Source organism: Anneissia japonica, unplaced genomic scaffold (genome assembly GCF_011630105.1).
Source record: "Anneissia japonica isolate Jap-2015-1 unplaced genomic scaffold, ASM1163010v1 scaffold287965_len1858130_cov191, whole genome shotgun sequence".
Classification (NCBI taxonomy): domain Eukaryota; kingdom Metazoa; phylum Echinodermata; class Crinoidea; order Comatulida; family Comatulidae; genus Anneissia; species Anneissia japonica.
The window spans coordinates 1,797,628-1,817,595 of record NW_022748342.1 but is presented as its reverse complement, the minus strand read 5'-3'; the positions used below and the strand labels follow the sequence as shown (position 1 = coordinate 1,817,595).

Genomic DNA, 19,968 nt, shown 5'->3' with positions numbered 1-19,968 from the left:
ATCACTACAAAACTATTCAATAAAATAATGATTTCGTTTGCAACAATAGTGTACTCCCAAGTGTTAAAGTTACTGTACTTACACTACACTAGGTGTAGCAGACTTCTAGGTACTAGGCTCATCTTAGCTAGTCCGGTCCCAAGCCAACCGGAATGATAAGGCCACAGACTCAACCCAGGTTCGAGGCATTTAAAGAAGTGGTGTCTCCAGGATTTGCCTGACAGTGGGGCCAATTTTGCAGAACCCCTTAAAATTTGGAGATTTAGGGATTTTAAAAGGCAATAGATTTGCATTCTGGAAAAATTAAATAATACTTTTCTCCCTGACGATTGCTGTTTTTTCTTCCCAATGAGGAGTAACTCTTTCTGCATCCCTCCCACTGGCACCATTACTGGTTTGAATGTATTTTATTTACCAATTAAGTTAGCATATAAACCAATTGATATGGTATTTTTCTATATACACTAGCTATTTGGAAAACGAGCCTCACATTTATGTACTAATGACATAATCTACTAATTTTTCAATTGTGCCTAGAAAAACAAATATTTTATAATTTATTAAATAGTCAGTTATATATGCCATTAATTACATTACAATGTACAATGTCAGGTATGACTATGTTTTAATTGGTCGTGGATCTGACGAGTCTGACGCTACGTCCATCATTGGAAAGTTTAGTGGACCAGATAAACCTTCACAAATGGTAGTAGATAGCTCTACAGCCTGGATTCAATTCATCTCTGACTCTGATATCACTGGTGCTGGATTTCAGATTGTGGTTTCAATGAAAACAAGTTAGTAACTTATTCATTTTATTATTCAGTGCATTGAACAATGAAGTATTTATGGATAAAAGTATTAACACTCTGCCCGCCAAACAGAGATCTCTGTGTTTAGTAATGCAACGCTTGACCACCAAGCACAAAGATCTCTGTGTTTCTGTTTTTTTTACGGAATCCGATAGATGGGGTAATTATTGACATGTACTAACAATTAGAACACTATATTCAGTCTGGACCGTAAGTTAGTATTTCACTATCTGTTTTGTTTACATTAGTGTAGAGCGGTATTGATTTACTTTCACGAAATCACGATTATCTCAGGTTTGTTGTGCAAAATTGCGTAAATCTCTAAAAGTGAGTCATTTTACTGTTACGTTTCACAGATTGTGATTAGAATATAGTGTTTGGTACCATTGTAAAGCTTCGTAGTTCTTACTATATTCACTATATGTCAATCTGATCACATACGCACTCTCAACGAGCTTCGGAAAAGTATTTGCTAAAAGTCTGGCGGTGCTGATTTTTTCAAACCCCTGGCGGTCAGAGTGTTAATAGCAGCAGCGACTGCAACGTTAAGATTCAGTGCTCAAAATGCCGGGTTTTTGATGCGCTTAACATCGATTTTTAAAAGTTGACCAAAAATAAATGTTAAAAATTTTGAAGGAACTTAACTTTCAGGAGCCTTAGGGGGATGATTAATAAAAAAAAATTTGTATAAATTTAACATTATTTATATGATATTACATTATGTATTTTTTCATATAAATTTTTCTATCATTCTGACAGAGTGTGGTGAAGACTTAGTAATTCCAAATGGTGGCAGTGTTCAAGTAATATCAGCCAACAGTCCAGGTCTATATAACAACAATGAGTACTGTCTCTACAAAATTTCAAGCCAAAGAGGAACATATGTTCGATTTGACCTCATGAAGTTAGATGTTGGTGAGCGATACATTTTATTCATGCAATCTATTGAGGAGAGTTATAGTATTTGGTCATGTGTTTCTAATCCGTAAAACCTCGAATAGGAATCCCTGGCTTCTTGTTTTTTTTTTTAGAACTTCGGCTGGGCTTGTTTTCGAGATTGGCTTCTGTTTTTGAGGCTACTCTTGCAAAGTAAAGAGTGGGGCTTCTTTTCAAAATGAATGCTGTAAATTTTGGGAATTACAATAAATCGGGCCACTGTAACATCATTCTGTATCATGAAGTGTATTAACCGGCATTAGATCACCTAAACCACTGTGGAAACCAAGCATGTTTTAAATTTTTTTTTCTTTGAAATTCATGTACTGTGTATGTACTGTACTATCTCGACTTTTCGAAGCCATTCTTTTTGAGCCAACCTTTGCAAACTAAAGAGGGCCCGGGGCTTCAATTTGAGATGAACCTCTTCATGGGGTTGAGCCCACTGGGCTTGTATTCTGGGTTTTACAGTATTATAACTGAAGATGGATATAAAGTCATTAAAAGTTTGAATTTCAATGCCATTATCATGCCCATATGGGAGCAAGTCACAGATTGTCACTTGTCAACTTGATAGTGCTCACAGAGCTTTCATTGTTTTTTCTTTTCATACATTTGAATATCATCGTAGCTTGGTTATGGCACAAGAAACAAAGACAAATTCGCTATTGGTTGCAAAAAAATAAGACATTTGGGAAAAACTATTTTCTTATTAACAATAGATGAAAGCAGAGGTCCCAAGTTAGAAGTGTGGGCAGGGAGGGGCTTTCACAGATGTAGGATGGTTCTCAGCTGGAAATGGCACAGTTTGACTCAAAAATTTGACATCACATCAAGGAAAACAAATCGTTTAGTTAGAAAATACATTTAGACCTGTATGAAATTGGTGCCCCCTGATTTAAAAAATGGTTAAAATATTGCGAACTATCTATATGAATTTCATAAGATTATGTACAGATTAATATTTGTGAAATTTGGAATAAATATTACTCGAATTGAATTGAAATTTTCCTAAAAGACATTAAAACATTTTAACCTCCATCCATATTATTTGCTAATTTAATGTAGTAATCTGTTTCTATTTTTTAAATCATCTTTTTCATATTTTTCTCTGTTTTGATTTTAACTGATTTTTTTAATGTCTTCGGAAGAACAGCATTGTAATATTTTTAGTTCCTATGCATGTAATGCAATAGGAACTAATGTAATCACTTTTCACTGTTTTCCCTGTGTGTAGTGTGTGTGTGTGTGTATACATTTATGCAAATGTGCATATGTAAAAAAAAATGTTTCCAGACATTTTGTTTTTGCTCGCGATGCGAAGTTTGATGTGAAGTTTCTGCAGTGTTCAGTCAGGGCTCACGCTAACCGATCGGCAAGTCGGCATGGATGAAACTATTTTGGTTTTGCGGCAAAAAAATTCAACTGCTGTAGGCATAGGCATTTTGAAGAAGGCCTAAAATAAAAAAAAGGTTTTAATACTAGCTGAAATACATCGTTTTTTCATTTAGATCTCGATTTTTCGCTACCTCCATGCGACGTTTTTTTTCTGTTGTATGAGTATCCCCGACAGTTGGCTATTCAGCAGTGTACCCTTTGAATGCAAACTGAAGATATAAAGGCAGCCGACTACCGAGTACATAACGACTATCTAGCTTAGGCTTTCCACAAAAACATGAGGCTTATGCCAAGTTTAGTACAGTAGTTACTGCGATGCAAGGGTGGTAGATCGTTTAATCAATGATATCGTGTTATCGTCTAATACGAAAAATACATTTAAATAATGTGTGTAAAATTTAAGATTGCACTGTGTGGGTCGCTTTCTTTGTAATGCGGTAGTATACGTAGCAGAGTGACGGCAGCAAGGCTAGACCTAGCCTAGGGCTTAGATCGTTGTACGTTCTTTATCATTGGGATGAAAACTTCGGGTGACAGACAATTGGGCCCAACTGGTGTGAACGATCGGGCCCAAGCTATTTTCAAATAAATTGTAGTCTAGTAGGTCACTACCAGCTCCCCCACTCCCAATATCGTTCCAAACTACTGTAAAATGAAAATACTGTATACCTAGCTAGGCCAGGCCCTAGGCCTACGAAATTTTTTCAAAGAAATTTGCTAAAAATATTACTGTAATTTGCCTATCAAATTACATTACCAATGTGGTCTAAAATCACTATTTTGGGCCATAAAGACTCACCCTGAATTTTTCAACTACCACACAAATTTGACCCAACCATATTTTCTGATTATGTCATTTATGATGACTTAATCAGAAAATATGTTTGGTTGTAAGTGTCACGCATAGGAACGTTGACACCTGCAAGTCTCTGGTTTAATAAAAATTTACTTGTTTTGTTGTTTTTCTGTGGCTAAATATTAAAGCCAAGTGGCTATTATAGTGCTATTATTATTATTATTTTTACTATTATTATTATTATTATTATTACAATATCTGTGATTTGCACATTATTATACAAACACATACAGTAATTATTGATAGTATGTACAAAAGCTTAATTGAATTCAAATTTCGATGTAAACAGATGCCATTTATTTTGTCATTTAAGTGCCATTCAATATATCGTTCTAGATAAATAATTTTCTCATAAATTTAGAATGCACTTTAATGATCCTAATTTTTGTTTGATCTTTGTAGAGGAAGGCTATGATTTCTTATTATTTGGAAGTGGACCAAATCCTACGGATTTCTCTTCTCAGTTGTTCTCCTTTACTGGATCAATAGCAGCTGAATCCAGCTACCACGCAAGTTCAAATGAATTATGGGTCATTTTCACCTCTGACGCTACCAATTCTGGGGATGGATATATTATCAATGCCTATGATGGTACATAGTGTTTATTCTAATTTTTTTGCACGGGTAGAGTAAAGAGTTTTTCAAATGTATGTGCCGATAGATTATGATTATTATAATGTATGCATGATGCTAAAAGGACTGAGCACCCTTGTCAGTGATCTCTCTAACAATGCTGTTTAGGAATCTATTACAGAGGTAGACTGCACCGTGAATGTCCTGCCTGTAGAGTGAGCTGTTGAGAATGACCGCATGGTTTGGCATTGAACACTAGTATGGTGGTACTGACAGGTGGTGGTCAGGATGGTGATGGTTTATTATTTGCTAACTATTCATTTTTAAAAAGCAAAATTTTGTTTCTTCAATATACAGTATGTAGATAATGCTGATGAAGAAGACATATTTAAAGAAATCTCTGTTGTCTTCATCATAATCATCATCATTGTCACCATCATCATTATCATCATCATCACCACCACCATTACCATGAGTATGTTGTTGTATAATTATTAGGTATTATTAGTGTTATTACTGTAATTGAGTTATTGTTATTGCTACTATTTATTAATGTTATCTTTTTATTATTATTTATAATATAAGGATATTATCATTATAACAATTATTTTTATATTTTGTTTTTGCAGATGGCTGTGGAATCTCTTCACTCTTTGGTTCAAGTGGACAAATAGTATCTCCAAGTTATCCCTCTATGTATCCTAATAGTGCTGATTGCATCTGGATTATCCAGGTGGCTGGTACTTTCCAGGTGGAAGTGACCTTCATGGAGTTTAACTTAGAGACAGGACGCGACTTCCTCATTTTTGGTGGAATAACACAAGACCCTCTAGAAGACCAAGAAATTGTAAATATCTTAACATTGAACTTTGAGTGGGCTTTAAATAAATGACTAGGTTTTTTAATGTTTAATATGCTACTTTTTAATCTATCACCCTCTGAGCACCATACAAAGATAAGCTTATCATATTTAAAAAATATTTTAAATGGATGGAGAACTTTATCGAGTCATAGGAACAAGTATTATTTATAAACCGTAGGACCAGAATACACAATCAGCTCATGTACGCTTTAAAGAACCAAGTACATCCTTAAAACAAGTAGGTTACCCTGGTGTACAGGTCCATACAGCCCGGTCACCATGCCCTGCAGTTATGGGTCCTAAGATAACTTTTGCAGGATGTACCTATGTAAACGTATAGTACAGTACTTTTTTTTTATTGAGTGTAAAATATATACTTAATATCTGTGATTAGTTAAAAATTAATTTTATTCTTTTTAAAGATTTTAACTGGTAACGTGTTACCAGAGAAGATTTTAAGTATTGCAAATGGGTTAAACTTAAAGTTCATCTCAGACTCTTCTAGCAGTTCCTCTGGATTTTACCTTACTTGGAAAGCTAAACGTAAGTTGCAGACATGTGTAACCAATAGGTGATTTGTATAATATAAGCAAAGTATGCAAATAAAAATATGTGTCTAAACAATATATGTCATATCCTTATAATGTTGTAGTTGACTTCTGCAGAGAAACCAACATGGCATGTTTAGAACATATTTCATTTTTAGAAGGCAGTCATAAAAACAGTAGAGATGGATGATCCACACACTACTCTATAAAATTCACATTTAAAAATTACTTTATTGAGTTTGTCTTTATATGAAGAGTCATTATACACACATTAAATAATTAACATCTCATCTGAAAGAGTGGCATATCTAGGGGATGTACCTCCTCCCCCCAAAAAATAGCTTTGGTGCCCTTCCCCCGACCATTTGAAATGTCCAAAGATGAAAAGTCACCCTCGACTAGTTAACAATCACCTAGCAACTTGAGCACCCCTCACTTTATCATCGAGTCCCCACTCAACCTTCGATATCGCATCAGTTTCCCCCCCCCCCCCCCCATTTCAAGACTCCTAGTAATGCCACTGATCTGAAGGCAGTAGATATAAGAGTAAAGAACACAAGATACTGAAGATGGCTTTGAACAAAGCCACATAGGGCTTATTTCAAGTGCCATCATGTTTTTCTCTTTAGTGTGTACTGTATATCCTGAAAAACCTTCGATCAAATTTTCTTACTCTATTTCAGACTTTTGCCCTGATGGTTACGCTGCCGCTAGGGATAATGAGACAGTTTGCTATAAATTTGGCTCGGAGCCAAAACCGTGGCTGGATGCCCGAGAGGATTGTCTCTCAACTCCAGGTGCTGATCTTGTTATCGTCAATGACAAGACAGAGAATGATTATCTGGCTGGTGTTGGTGGAGGAGATGACTGGTGGATTGGTAAAGACACCATTACAACTTATTCAGGCTAGGCTAACCCATAGCAGGAATCTCTTAAACACTTTGTAAAAAAATAAAATCATGAATGCTTTCCTGTATGAATATTAAAAATTATGAAAAATATTATTATTTTATTGTAGGTGTGTATAAAACTAAAAGACAGTTACTGTATTACGAAAACGGATGTTTTGAGATTCTTATTTTCAAGAAGTAATAATCTATAATTCGATGAGGCATATCCAGTTGAGGCCATAAATTTTGTATTTTATCTTTTTTTTTGCTTGCTATATCTTGCTGATTATAGAAATATTTTAAATCTATGCTTCCTTTATTATCTGAAGGTTTTTATGATCGCTCTGTGGAGGGAGAGTGGTTCTGGGTTGACTGTCTGGCAAGCACAGAATGGGCAGTTTCCAACTGGGCTCCTGGGCAACCAGATGGCAATGCTGTGACTAGTGCAAACTGTGCTAAGCTTGTAGGCTCCAGTGGCATGTATGATGATACAGATTGTATGACACCTGTTAAGTATGTTTGTGAACACTACGAGAGATGTAAGTGTATTTCAATTCATTCATTTTATATATTTGGTCTGTTTTTTATTGAATTTGAAGCTTGTTAAATATTGTACAGCAAACCACTTTATTATAGTAATCTATTAATATCACTATAATAAATAATAATATATATAAAAATTCATTATTATGAAGAAATATATTATTAATGTCATATTTCTTTATTATTAGTATAATTTTTAGTGTTATTAATGTTGTTCCAAGAGTCAAATTATTGACATCTGCAGGATGGTTTACTCTATTGAAAATGGTAAAACAAAATAAATAAAAGTTAATTAATATTTAATAAGTATTCATATTTAATAAATATTAATAATATAAAATATGAATATCAATATATTTTGTTGTCATCAGTATTCATGAGAGTGACTGCATTATAAATGATATTTTTTTCCAGTGTATGATCCTGCAGATGCTGTCCCTACTCGCTTAGAGGCAGATTCCATTGCGCCAACACGCATCACTTTGTCATGGCGTATACCACTTCGGTACTGTGACGTACTGGGTTATACTGTTCGTTACAATGGGACAAATGGATATGTGAGTTTAAAAAGTTTAAAAGGAAAATATAATTTATCAATATTGAAATTAAAAATAAAATACTTTTATATTTTTACCGATTTTAGAGACTTGGATATGTATACAATATATCAATATAGTGTCTTATCAGGAAAAATGTAATCATTACATTACTATTTTTTTTTCTATTTTTAAAATTTTTTTTGTTGGGTTTGAATAACACGCCATTGGCAACTATTTTACCCAATTTAAAGAATCCAAACAGATTTATTTTAGTATAAATACTGGTCTCCCTCTAAATAAAGACCCGCCAATTAAAGACCACTCCAATTAAATACCATTTTTCTGTGATCCCAAATTCACAATTGTCTTTTATCTTTGTTATTCTAATTAGAGACAAAGCTACTAAAGACCATGGAAACCCTCCATGGTCCCAAAAGTGGTCTTTAATTGGAGGGAGACCTGTAATAATAATAATAATAATAATAATAATAATAGTTATATTAATAATAATAATAATAATAATAATAATAATAATAATAAAAATAATAATAGTAATAATAATAATAATAATAATAATAATAATAATAATAATAATAATATTAATATTAATATTAATAATAATAATAGTAATAGTTATAATGATTATAACCTTTTTATTTTATCTTTAATAGATTGAGAAAAGTTTCCCAGGATCTCAGACGAACACTGTTGTCATCGAAAACCTACTGCCAGATACCTTATATGTATTTGAAATTACATCCTACACAAACTCCTTTGGTGTTCTACCATATGAAGAATCTACCACTGTAAAAACCTTGAAACCCGAAGGTAAAAATTATATGTAATTTTAAATGACCTTTGTGAAACTTATGTCTGTCTATATAGAGTTCTATATACAGTATATATGTGCATATAATGTTTTATAAAATATCATGAATCATAAAATGATTCATATTTTGCAGCTCAAAAAGGTATAATTATGAAAATAACCATTTAGGAATACACTTGGGTGTTCTTTAAGGAACAGTTATTCGGTTTATCCAGGTATCTCACTCATAGGCTACTTATATCACTGCTAGTTTGTGTAATTTGTAATACTACATTGTAAGAATATCTTTTATCATTGTGAAGACTTTTTCATAAAATTAATTACTAGCAAAGAATTTACATTAATATGTATCTCAATAATGCCACATAATGCGATAATTATATTATATAATATTAATCCTATTCAATTCTATAATATTAAAATTAAATACAGATAATACAAAAATATACATTCAGTAAATACCAACTTGGATTTGTATAAAATATATGCTGCAGTAGTGATTGAAAACTGAGTGCCCATAGACTCCATTGTTAAGTTACCTTCCAATCTTGGGTTTTATAGGTTCAAAACTGTTATATGTTGATAGCATGAATCTGTAGCTTTCTGTCACACTTACTTACTTACTTTACTTACTGATGCTTGATAGATAGGCCCTCTGTTCCCTCGGTAGGGCCCTCAATCTTCTTTTACAAGAATCCACGATCTCCTTTCTTCTGTCTACCAAGGGCCGGAAATTAATGTCATTAGGACATAATCTTCTACAGCGACGTTGCACCCTTTTTAAACGATTTGTATCTGTAACAGAGATAGGTGCCCAGACAAGTGAAGCATACTCATTAAGAAAGCTGTCTTATATTCTCAAGGTCCTGGGTTCAAATCCTGCAATGTTGATGGAGAGCTGTTGAATGGTGGTTAAAAATCTTGCATTTTAATCTTGGGGTACTAGACCCATATTTTGAAACCTGCTTTTCCTCACAACTAAATACAACAAATCCTTTTTATAAAAACCTAAACTTAGGAATAAGTAATTAATGAACTGTTTAATTTTTTGTGGTTAGATGAACTTTGCCCTGATGGTTGGGTTGTAGGACTTTCCTACACGTGCTACAAGTTCAGCACTACCCCTCGGACATGGGCCGATGCTAGAAGTGATTGTATGACCATTGAAGGTGGTGACCTTTTAGTCATCGCTGATGCAGAAGAACATTCATACATCCGAAACATGACTGACATGCAAAATACCTGGTGGATAGGTAAGAATATGCCAAGTTAACAAGAATAGTTCAAATATTCATCTTTAGAGTAACAATTTTGATTGTCAAATTTGAACAAAAATATTATATTTTACAATATAAATTTTAATTTGGTGTCTAAATTTAATACAGAATATTAATAGATATAGAATGATAAAAGATAATTAATAAGTCTACAATACAACAAATTATTTTAACACATCAATGCCACTTTTGACGAAGTTGTTTACTAATGTGTCGCGGTAAAGAAGTACTCACTCTGCCGCCTTTTAGTTGCGAGGTACACTTTTTCAGATACTGGGTGCAAGCGCCGAAAACAGTATTAATATTCAAAATGTAAAATGTGTGAGTTTCGAATTTACATGTATGATGAACCACATAGTAATTATTTTTAGTTATTTTTCTAATCTTGTTTTCATACAATATACATCTTGTGTATTGATGGTTTAAATTTTGTAGTGTAGTCTACAACTAATAATTTTAAATACAAATAATAATTAAATTGTTCTATACACCATCACCTTATGCTTCATCACAATAAAAACATTAACTTTGTAATACATGAGTATAAAGAAGCATTTACTGAAAGGTCCACTGATTGATCTCAGATAAGAAAGTATAATACATACTCCAAGTATTGAAATACACGCCATCGTGTTGGGATTCAATATTTCGACATTAATTATGTCATCATCAGGAATGAAGCATTGTATACAGTATTACAATTTTAATTTATATTGGTGCAGATTTTTTTTGTTGCTTTACGAAATAACACCAGTATCAAAAATTGCATATCTATTTTAAAAATACATCCTAGATTTCTTTTTATTGTTAGATCAATAGACTTTTCTGCTAAGCCCTGCGCCTTGGATATTGTAGCTAAGGCCCCGCAAAACGACAGTTAAAACATACGCAAACACCTGCCTTTGTGGGACAACAAGTGTGCTTGTTAGACATGCAGTTGTTCTTGGGAGTGTTCTGATTGGTCAGTTGTTAAGTTTGGTTGACACTCCAGATAGGTCCATTGTACTCTGCTTTTACTATCATAATTTCTTGTTTAATGTAGGATTTTATGACCAAGCTGATGAAGATAGCTGGCGCTGGGTTGATTGTAGTATTCCTAGTGTTTGGCAACGTTCACAATGGGCAAGCGGTCAACCTGATGATTCAAATGGTCTAAGTGATTGTGGCCAAATGAATGCAGCCGGTCAGTGGCAAGATGAGGAGTGTTCCAGGATGAACAATTACATCTGCGAAAGGCTTGAAAAACGTAGGTTGTCATATATATAAAACATTCTGGATATATAAAATTCTAAAGACTGTAAAAGTCGGCTATTCCAACCAATGAGTTGAAGTAAAGAGTGTGGTGTTGCAGCTAACATCTTGATTGGTGGAACAGATGCAGATTTATAGAAGGAAAAAAGTTGTTGTCGTAAGTCTGTGCATAGAATGTAAGAAATTTAGAACGATATTCTGTTAAAATACTGTGATGTTTAATTATTAAGCCTGATTAGGATAAAAATTATGAACGAACGTGGAATAAATTTTTGTATTGTAAACCAATAAATATATACTGTTTATTAGTTTACATTCAAGAATTTATTTATGTTTATACATCACAGAAACCAGATGAAACTATTTGAGCTAATAGTGAATATTAATGATAGTACAGGATGAATGAACTGTAGATTTTTTAATATATAATTTTACAGCATTTACCCCAGAGGACGCAAACCCCAGTCTTTTCCGAGGTCAAGTTCTAAACCCTGTTTCAGTCAGTTTTACCTGGCGGCCCTCCCGTTATAATTGTGATGTCACTGGTTACAAGATCAAATACCAGGATGGAGCTCTTCCTAAGGAGGTACAGGTGAGTGGTGCCGAGACCAGTGAAGCTGTCATCCGTGATTTAACACCAGCAACGACTTATGTCTTCTCCATTGCTGCAACCACTCTCTTTGGTGATCTCTCTGATAGCCAGTCCCTCACGCTTAAAACTCTGAATGAATCAGGTAAGAAAAATTATGGTCATTATTTTTCACATACAAACAAGTTATGTGCACTGTACGAATGCACAACAATTGACCATTGATTATTGTATGTTTTTACTTGCATACAGTATATAATCAATGATTCTCCTATTAAACACGGAGTGACAGATATAAATATATAAATGTGTAAGCACAAAAGTATATTAAACATACAATAATATTCTTACAAATATATATTTACATCTAATAACATCTATTTCTATGGAATTTTGAAATTCATATTTTCAATCAATTTATTTATGGGGATTACCATGCTTGCAGGATTACATTTGCTAGTGATATCCAAAAAAAAAGGATAACAAATTTTATTAAAAAAAGCTGGAAAGAGTTGAAAAGCCGTGTACACAAGATTTTATGTATTTTTATGTTTTGTATAATCATGGTATCTGTTTGTAAGTGTATGATTTTGTGCTAAAAATTGTGTGTTCATACTTTTTTTTGCAGACTTCCTTTGTCCTGAGGGTTATGAGATCGGTTATGATTACAACTGTTTCAAGTTCTCCCTTGAACCCCGCACTTGGAATGAGGCACGCAAGGACTGCCAGTCCTCTCTGAATGCTGACCTCGCTATACTGGACACACCTGAGGATGTGAACTATGTACTACAAGTCAGTGATACCCCACTAAACTACTGGATTGGTGCGTTTAACAAAGTGCAAAAAAACTGAATTTCAAATATTCTGTATACCATTAACATTTGGGGAGGGGAAACACAGGCTCAAATTTAAAAACTTTAGCCTGTCCCTGTTCACCCTTTATTTAATATCTTCGGTCTATAAAATGAAGTAAAGTACACATGCTTACTTGCACATAATCAGGTGTAATAATTAATACTATAAATTTATTTCATTTTATAAATACTTACCTGGATAAACCAACTATTGCTTTGTTCCCAGTAATCAAGAACACCCTAAAAAATTAGGATAGCCATTTGAGCGTATGTTTTGAGCACCCATTTCATAAGCAATTGTCCTTGTTCCCTAGCTGTCATTGTATAAAGCTCCCTCACTCATAGATTTATTTGTCTAATTTAAAATCTGTACATTCTACAAGTATTCTCATGTGAAGTCATGTGGCTGCCAATACTGTAGCCATCTATTGAGACAGTTGGGACATTCCCACACAATTTTTCTAATGGGTCCACAAAGAATGTGTCCACATTTTTAAAAATGGGTCCAATTGTGTAATTTTATTCATAAAATGGGTTCACTTTTTAAAAAATGGGTCCAGATTTCTTAAATTTAGCTTAAAATGAGTAAAATTTAAGGAAATGGGTCTAGATTGTTCATATTTTTGCGTAAAATGAGTTTACTTTGTTCAAATTTACATGTAAAGTGGGTCCACCCTGATAATTGTCCCACACTTTTTGAAAATCCTGGTTGCTCCATACCCAAAATTAATATTTCTTTGATTGTTATAATTGTTATCCTGTTTGAATACTGGTTCTCTTGTGCTTTTCTGTGTACTCTCCTGGTACAAGATAGTATAATGCATACTCCAAGTGTAATGCACACCATCGTGTCGGGATTCAATATTTCGACATTAATTATGTCATCATCCGGAATGGTACTCCTGGTACAGTATTTGTCTTTTGAAATGAGGAACATACAGTATTAGTTTTTTTGTAATTCCACTCAAAGCAACTCAAGTGCTACCTATTTAGTATCTAAATGAAATCAATCTACCAACCAATTAATCAGTCTGTAGTATGGTATATGATCTATTCATAGGCATGATGTTATAGGCTCCTTGATTATAAATATTGCTAGACTGAAGCACTGAAAGCTTTTCTCAAATCCGGAGGATAAGTAGAGGAAACACCAATGTATCACATTTTCTAAATTTTTTTCCTATAACATTTCGTTTTCCATTTTTTTCCCAGGTTATTATGATGTTGGTGTGGAGAACACATGGCAATGGATTGATTGTACAGATCCAAGTACCTTCACGATGGGTAACTGGGGACCTGGTGAACCGAGTGACGACATCATCGGGAACGAGGATTGCGGACAACTACAATCCAATGGCTACTTCTATGACGTAGACTGCGCACAACCTATGTTCTACATCTGCAAAGTTGTTCATAAAAGTATGATTACAACAAAATTAGGATTGTAGAGTGTTACACCTAGTGCTTTCGCAATAAGAAAATTAAATCTTAATATTTTTTAAAGGGGTTCATATAGTGTAGTCAAATCTGGTTTTGGGGAGAATGCTGACACCAGTATAAAGTATAAAATCATCAAGCATTTCCCCGACGAGTTCGAAGATTTCCACAACGAGAGCAAAGTGGGTGTGGTCAAGCGTCTCTTAAAATGTTTCAAATGTTGTCCAGGGGGACAATTTAGGGGTTTCAAAGGCTTATTTAATTAATTTTAGAGTCTACAAATATGTACAAAATACATACAATTTTTTTTCTCCCCGACAAGTTGTGGTTTTTCTCCCTGACAGGGGCCTCGTCCCCCAGCCCCCTGCTGGCGCCATCCCTGTTTCTAACAAAAGGAAAAGAGGACAATTACTGTATAGGCTGGTGTAAAGGCATACATGTATGATAGTGCAAAAAGATAAATGATTCTGATTTTCTAAAAGTGCTGTGTAAGGGAACATGTTAATTACCATTTATCTATCAGGTATGTTACTAATACTGACTTATCAATGTACAGTATCAATGTTACTTTTTAATCAGAAAAAACAATTCTTATTTAATAGATTTTGAGCCTGCAGACTTCAATCCACGCCTCTTTTCTGCTGTTAGCTTCTCCCCTTTCAATGCTTTGTTGACTTGGCAAACCTCTGATATTTTATGTGACATCACTGGATACAGAATAAGATACAACAGTACTGATAAAGATGTGGTGAGCTTTCAAATATTCATTTTGTATCATTGAAATATTGACTTTTTGTATTTTTATTCTCAAGTAACTTTTTGGCTTAATTAATGCCAGAATTTTAACCAATCAAACTACACCCATTGGCATGGCCTGTACCATTAAACCAAAGTGAAATTATCTGTAATTATGGGTGAGCCCATTTTCATCCCAAAAAATAAGCATTTGTGAGTGGCACTACTTGAAGTAAAGAATGAAGAATTTTAGCACAAGCTTGCCTCTACATATGTATTTGTAATTACAAATTTTGCATCATGATGACCTGCATCACTTTCTTCTGAGATTGTTTCATACATTTTAATATAAATGTTACCTGTATTTTATTTTATTGGATGTTTTTACTTCTTACTTTGCCATGGAATTATTTTTTTCAATGGATATTCATTGCAGAAGGTTAAAACTGTACCTGGTGCTCTCAGTAACAGTGTTAGAATAAATGATTTGCTGCCATCAACCACGTATAGCTTTACGATTGCTGCTGTTCTTACAACCGGATCATTACCGTATGGAGCCAATGCTCAGACGACCACAGACTCTGTAAATGGTACTGTTAAATTGAATATGATAAACTGTTTACTGTAGATTCACCAGTAATGTTTTTAAAGGTGGTTAATATATAGGGCCTATCATTTTCACAAACACCATCTTTTTTCTAATCTTGTATTTGACCTAATATTTCTATAGTTAGGGACGAGAAATGGCCTTGATATATGTATTATCTATAAGCTATGAAATACTAGTAATAGCATGTACTACTTCACAACCCATCAATAATGCATGCTGGGATGTCTCAACAGAGACATGCGGTTAGAACTCCTGAACACAAGGTTAAGAAATGAATTAAAATCATTCTCAATTGTTATTATCAGTTTTAGAAACCCCAAAGATCCTATATTTAATCGTCTCAACAATGCCTAAAGATATACCCTCCTCATATTGTTTTTTCAAATAGATCTATCCTCATTGAGAGAATTGGCTATCTTTGTTTCAATCTCCAATTTCTAATCTTGTATTGTGATTTATAAACTCAATTGTGGCAGCAGTTAGTGTCTCATTTGTGTTTATACAGATTTTTGTCCTGCTGGTTGGGAGATTGGACATAACTATTACTGCTACAAATATGGCAAGACACCTATGACGTGGCAAAAAGCCCGAGCAGACTGCCAAGGCACACCAGGTGGTGATCTTGCCATTGTTGATTCACAGAATGAACTGGAGTACATTATGAACACAACCAAAGGAGGCAACTGGTGGATTGGTGAGTAAAGATTCATTGTTTAACCAGATGATATATCTTTAACACTCTGCACGCCAAACATGGAGATCTCTGTGCTTCAGGTTTTTTTTGTACTGTACTGTACTAACTATTTGAACACTATATTCAGTCTGGACTGTAAGTATTTCACTATTTGAATGTATACAATCTGATAAAGAAAAAGATTGAATTCATGCCATAGCTAGCTCTGATGACGCTCATCGTGTAAGTGCTGCTGAGGCATTCGCTGAAATTTGTGCGGATTCTGGTGAAAGTATGTCAGATGATGTTAAAGATGTATAATTTTTGATTTACAAAATGTAATAAATCTTGGTAGTAATGTTTTTAGCTAGACTAGCCTAGCGAATCCATGTATGGTAGCGTTGGTTGATATCTCTTTGTCAGTGTTTGTTTACATTGAGCGTAGGCCTAGCGGGTTTGATGTCCTTTCACAAAATCGTGATTATCTCAGCTTCATTATGCGAAATTGCGTAAATCTCCAAAAGTGAGTCATTTTCATTTCACTGTTACGGGTCACAGATTGTGATTAGAATACAGTGTTTGTTTCCATTGTAAAGCTAAGATGTTTGTAGCTATAGTGTTTATAACATGTCAATCTGATTACATACGCACTCTCAACGAGCTTTGGAAAATTGTTAAAATTTGCTAATAAGTCTGGCGGTGGCTGATACTATGTTTTCAAACCCTTTAATATTAAAGACCAATATTTTTACTGATCTCTGAGGAATTCATATGAGGACTTGATATTCATAAATTTTGAGTCTTTTTAGAATGATTTATTAGAAAATAATAAGAACTCTTACATTGTAAAACTCAGATTCCAACATTCATTAAATCACTCGATGCCAATTTTTATTACATGCTGTTTTCCAGGTCTCTATGATCAGGCGACGGAAGGAGATTGGTCATGGATTGATTGTTCGCGTCTGGGTGTATGGGGTATGCTTAACTGGGGTACGGATCAACCTAATGACTTGGATGGTACACAAGATTGTGGCCAGATACTCAACAATGGACGTTTCAATGATATTGCATGTGATGTGTACATGGAATACATTTGTGAAATAGTTGATATTGGTAAATTCTAATCACTTTAATACATACTTTTTCCTGATACTCATAAATCGTGTCTCTTGTTTTTATTAGTAAATTATAATTGCATGTTTTTTTCTGAATTTGATAATTTCTAAAATATTGTTAAAATTATGTTTTATACTAAATATAGTCAAATGAAATAATATTAGTTCTTCCAAAAGATGTGTTAGCTATTTGTATTTCACAGGAAGATAGGGATACAGTACACAATCTTCATGGTTCAGCTTAATTTGGAATAAATACCAATTGGCCTAATTTTGTGTTCAATAGGGGTGGCTTATACCAGAGGAACTGTGGTATATAAAACATTATGAAGACTTGGTGATGCACTTGGTGATGCACTTGTAGCACACTCATTCAAATGCAAGATAAGCACCAGCATAGAATAAAATATATAGTGATTACCCCTGAATTTTAAAATAAACCATGCTATGTTTACAATTTATCGTGGTTCATGTTAGAAAAAATATATTTTTGAAAATATTTATTAAAATTTTGCTTATTTCACCAAAGCAGCTTTTAATGATAGTGACCTGGTTCCATCAAGATTTAGTGGAGAAGCTCTTTCGCCAAACGATATCCAACTTTCGTGGCGCCCTGCTCGTCGTAACTGTGAAGTGAGCGGGTATAAGGTCTTCATTGAAGTTGGTGGTGTGGAAACATTTGTGAATGTTACAGGAGGCAACACCGATAGCTTAATCCTCAAGAATATGGAATCAAGAACAGCTTATCGCTTTTCAATTGGTACTTACACCATTAGCGGTAGAGAGATTGGCAGAAGCACAGACACAGCATTTATCATCACACCAGCAGGTAATAATTTATACCATTTAAATAATTTTACCCAAGCTGATTTTTAATCTGTGGTTTGGAGGGGCGAGGGGGGGGGGAGGATATTTAAAATAAAATTAAAAAACAATTGTCATTGTTGTTTTTTTATGAATATAACTTTTTTTTAAATGGAGAAAAAAGATTAAAATTTATGCCTGAGAATGCATTTTGCTTCCATTTAGTGGTGCCATAGTAATACATTTTCTTTCTCGTCTAGACATTCCATCTGTGATAAATTACCTTTTCGGCCATTTTCATTAGCTTATTTAATTTTTGTTTTAATTATTTCCTAATTTATTGTTTAGAATTGCAGCAATGTTGTTAAATTTAGAAAATTTAATATCCAACTAAAATTGTGTTTATATGTAAACAATAATTTTCTATTAACATTAATTGTTTTGTTTGCAGTTGGTGTCTGTGGCGACTCATATAGAAATGAAGCATCTGGCAGGATAACATCTCCTGATTATCCTAAAGATTACCCTGATAATCAAGATTGTCTGTACATAGTTAACATACCAGACTCCAGTGCTGCAATTCAAGTTGAATTTTACACTTTTGATCTTGAGGATGGGTAAGGGTATTTAAATATTGGGTAGATCACATTATAAACTTTAATTTGGTCTTTGAATGGCTTCCCTAAGATAAGTAGATCCAGAGATGTGAGCATTTAAAATTTGGGTGTATGAGAACCACGTTTTGAGAAAATTGGCCGCAAAGATAAACTAACCTTTACAAATAATAGGACTAGAATTAAAGAATATGCGCAGAGAACACGATTTTAGTAAGAAATTTTGCTTAAAACGTATGTATGAAATATAGGTATCAAGTTATTTAAAAACATTAAAATCAACATTTTGTAAACATTTTGACTTTGACCTATTTTGGTGAATATCTCAATATGATTTCATTAAAAATGCGTCGCATTTCGTGGTGAGACCTCACATTTATTCATGAAATTTAAAAATACCAGGGTAAACCGACTAAATCTTAAACACTGCTGCAAAATATTAACTAGATTTAGTCAAAACCTCTTAGCTTCACACACTTTGAAACATAAACATATATTTAAAACACATATACAACCCTAATCAGATTCTCAGTTCTGTGAGAAACTTTGAAAAAAAATGTACAGATTAGGTGGAGCAAAAGTTGAGTGATCTTTTTATAACTCACTCTGTGGTCATGCATCAAATTTAATAAACCATTGTTTTCCCCTCGATAATTTTAATGCTTACATGATACAAACAATAGTACAAATACATGAAAGAGGTGAATTAGTGTAACCAACCAGAATTGGTATGTTGAGTAAAAGACAAAAATACCAAACTAAAAATAGAGCCATATATAATCTGAAGTTCAAGAGAACTACTGAACATCACAACACTGTAGTACACAGCTTGTTAACTTATGATGTCTACCAGAATATACCATATACAATTTTTGAAAGTATTATTAGTATTTTATGATTGTATTTTTTAGACAAGATTTTCTTTTGATTGGATCTGGTAATGAAGCTGACAACAACGTCCAGTATATGTTTACAGGTAGCAAACTGCCTGTACCTGTCACCATTTCGAGTAGCAGACTGTGGATTCGTTTCTTTAGTGATGAAGATAAGACTTCAAGTGGCTTTGACCTGACATATAGCACTGTTGGAGGTGAATAGTACAGACTATATTTTACATTTAGATTTTGTGAATGTTTGTCAGCCAACAAGATTCAGATTGCCACAGAAAGTCTGATACCAACAGCCTCCTTTATGATCCCCAGTTTCAAGAAAACCTGCGG

The 19,968-nt window shown here is 33.7% G+C and overlaps 1 protein-coding gene across 1 annotated transcript in view; it reads left to right on the top strand.

Annotated features, from left to right (window-relative positions):
• The window catches only part of LOC117120830, a 65,449-nt gene that overhangs the window by 34,417 nt on the left and 11,064 nt on the right, over positions 1-19,968 (top strand). Inside the window, exons 28-48 of the mRNA XM_033265914.1 lie at positions 613-797; positions 1,572-1,727; positions 4,405-4,593; positions 5,205-5,422; positions 5,860-5,980; positions 6,669-6,863; positions 7,205-7,414; positions 7,833-7,975; positions 8,629-8,785; positions 9,845-10,039; positions 11,106-11,309; positions 11,752-12,048; positions 12,532-12,726; positions 13,970-14,176; positions 14,797-14,942; positions 15,366-15,519; positions 16,045-16,233; positions 17,125-17,328; positions 17,863-18,159; positions 18,586-18,751; positions 19,660-19,838. Of these exons, the coding sequence (XP_033121805.1) occupies positions 613-797; positions 1,572-1,727; positions 4,405-4,593; positions 5,205-5,422; positions 5,860-5,980; positions 6,669-6,863; positions 7,205-7,414; positions 7,833-7,975; positions 8,629-8,785; positions 9,845-10,039; positions 11,106-11,309; positions 11,752-12,048; positions 12,532-12,726; positions 13,970-14,176; positions 14,797-14,942; positions 15,366-15,519; positions 16,045-16,233; positions 17,125-17,328; positions 17,863-18,159; positions 18,586-18,751; positions 19,660-19,838 (4,007 nt within the window). The remainder of the gene's footprint in view (positions 1-612; positions 798-1,571; positions 1,728-4,404; positions 4,594-5,204; positions 5,423-5,859; positions 5,981-6,668; positions 6,864-7,204; positions 7,415-7,832; positions 7,976-8,628; positions 8,786-9,844; positions 10,040-11,105; positions 11,310-11,751; positions 12,049-12,531; positions 12,727-13,969; positions 14,177-14,796; positions 14,943-15,365; positions 15,520-16,044; positions 16,234-17,124; positions 17,329-17,862; positions 18,160-18,585; positions 18,752-19,659; positions 19,839-19,968) is intronic.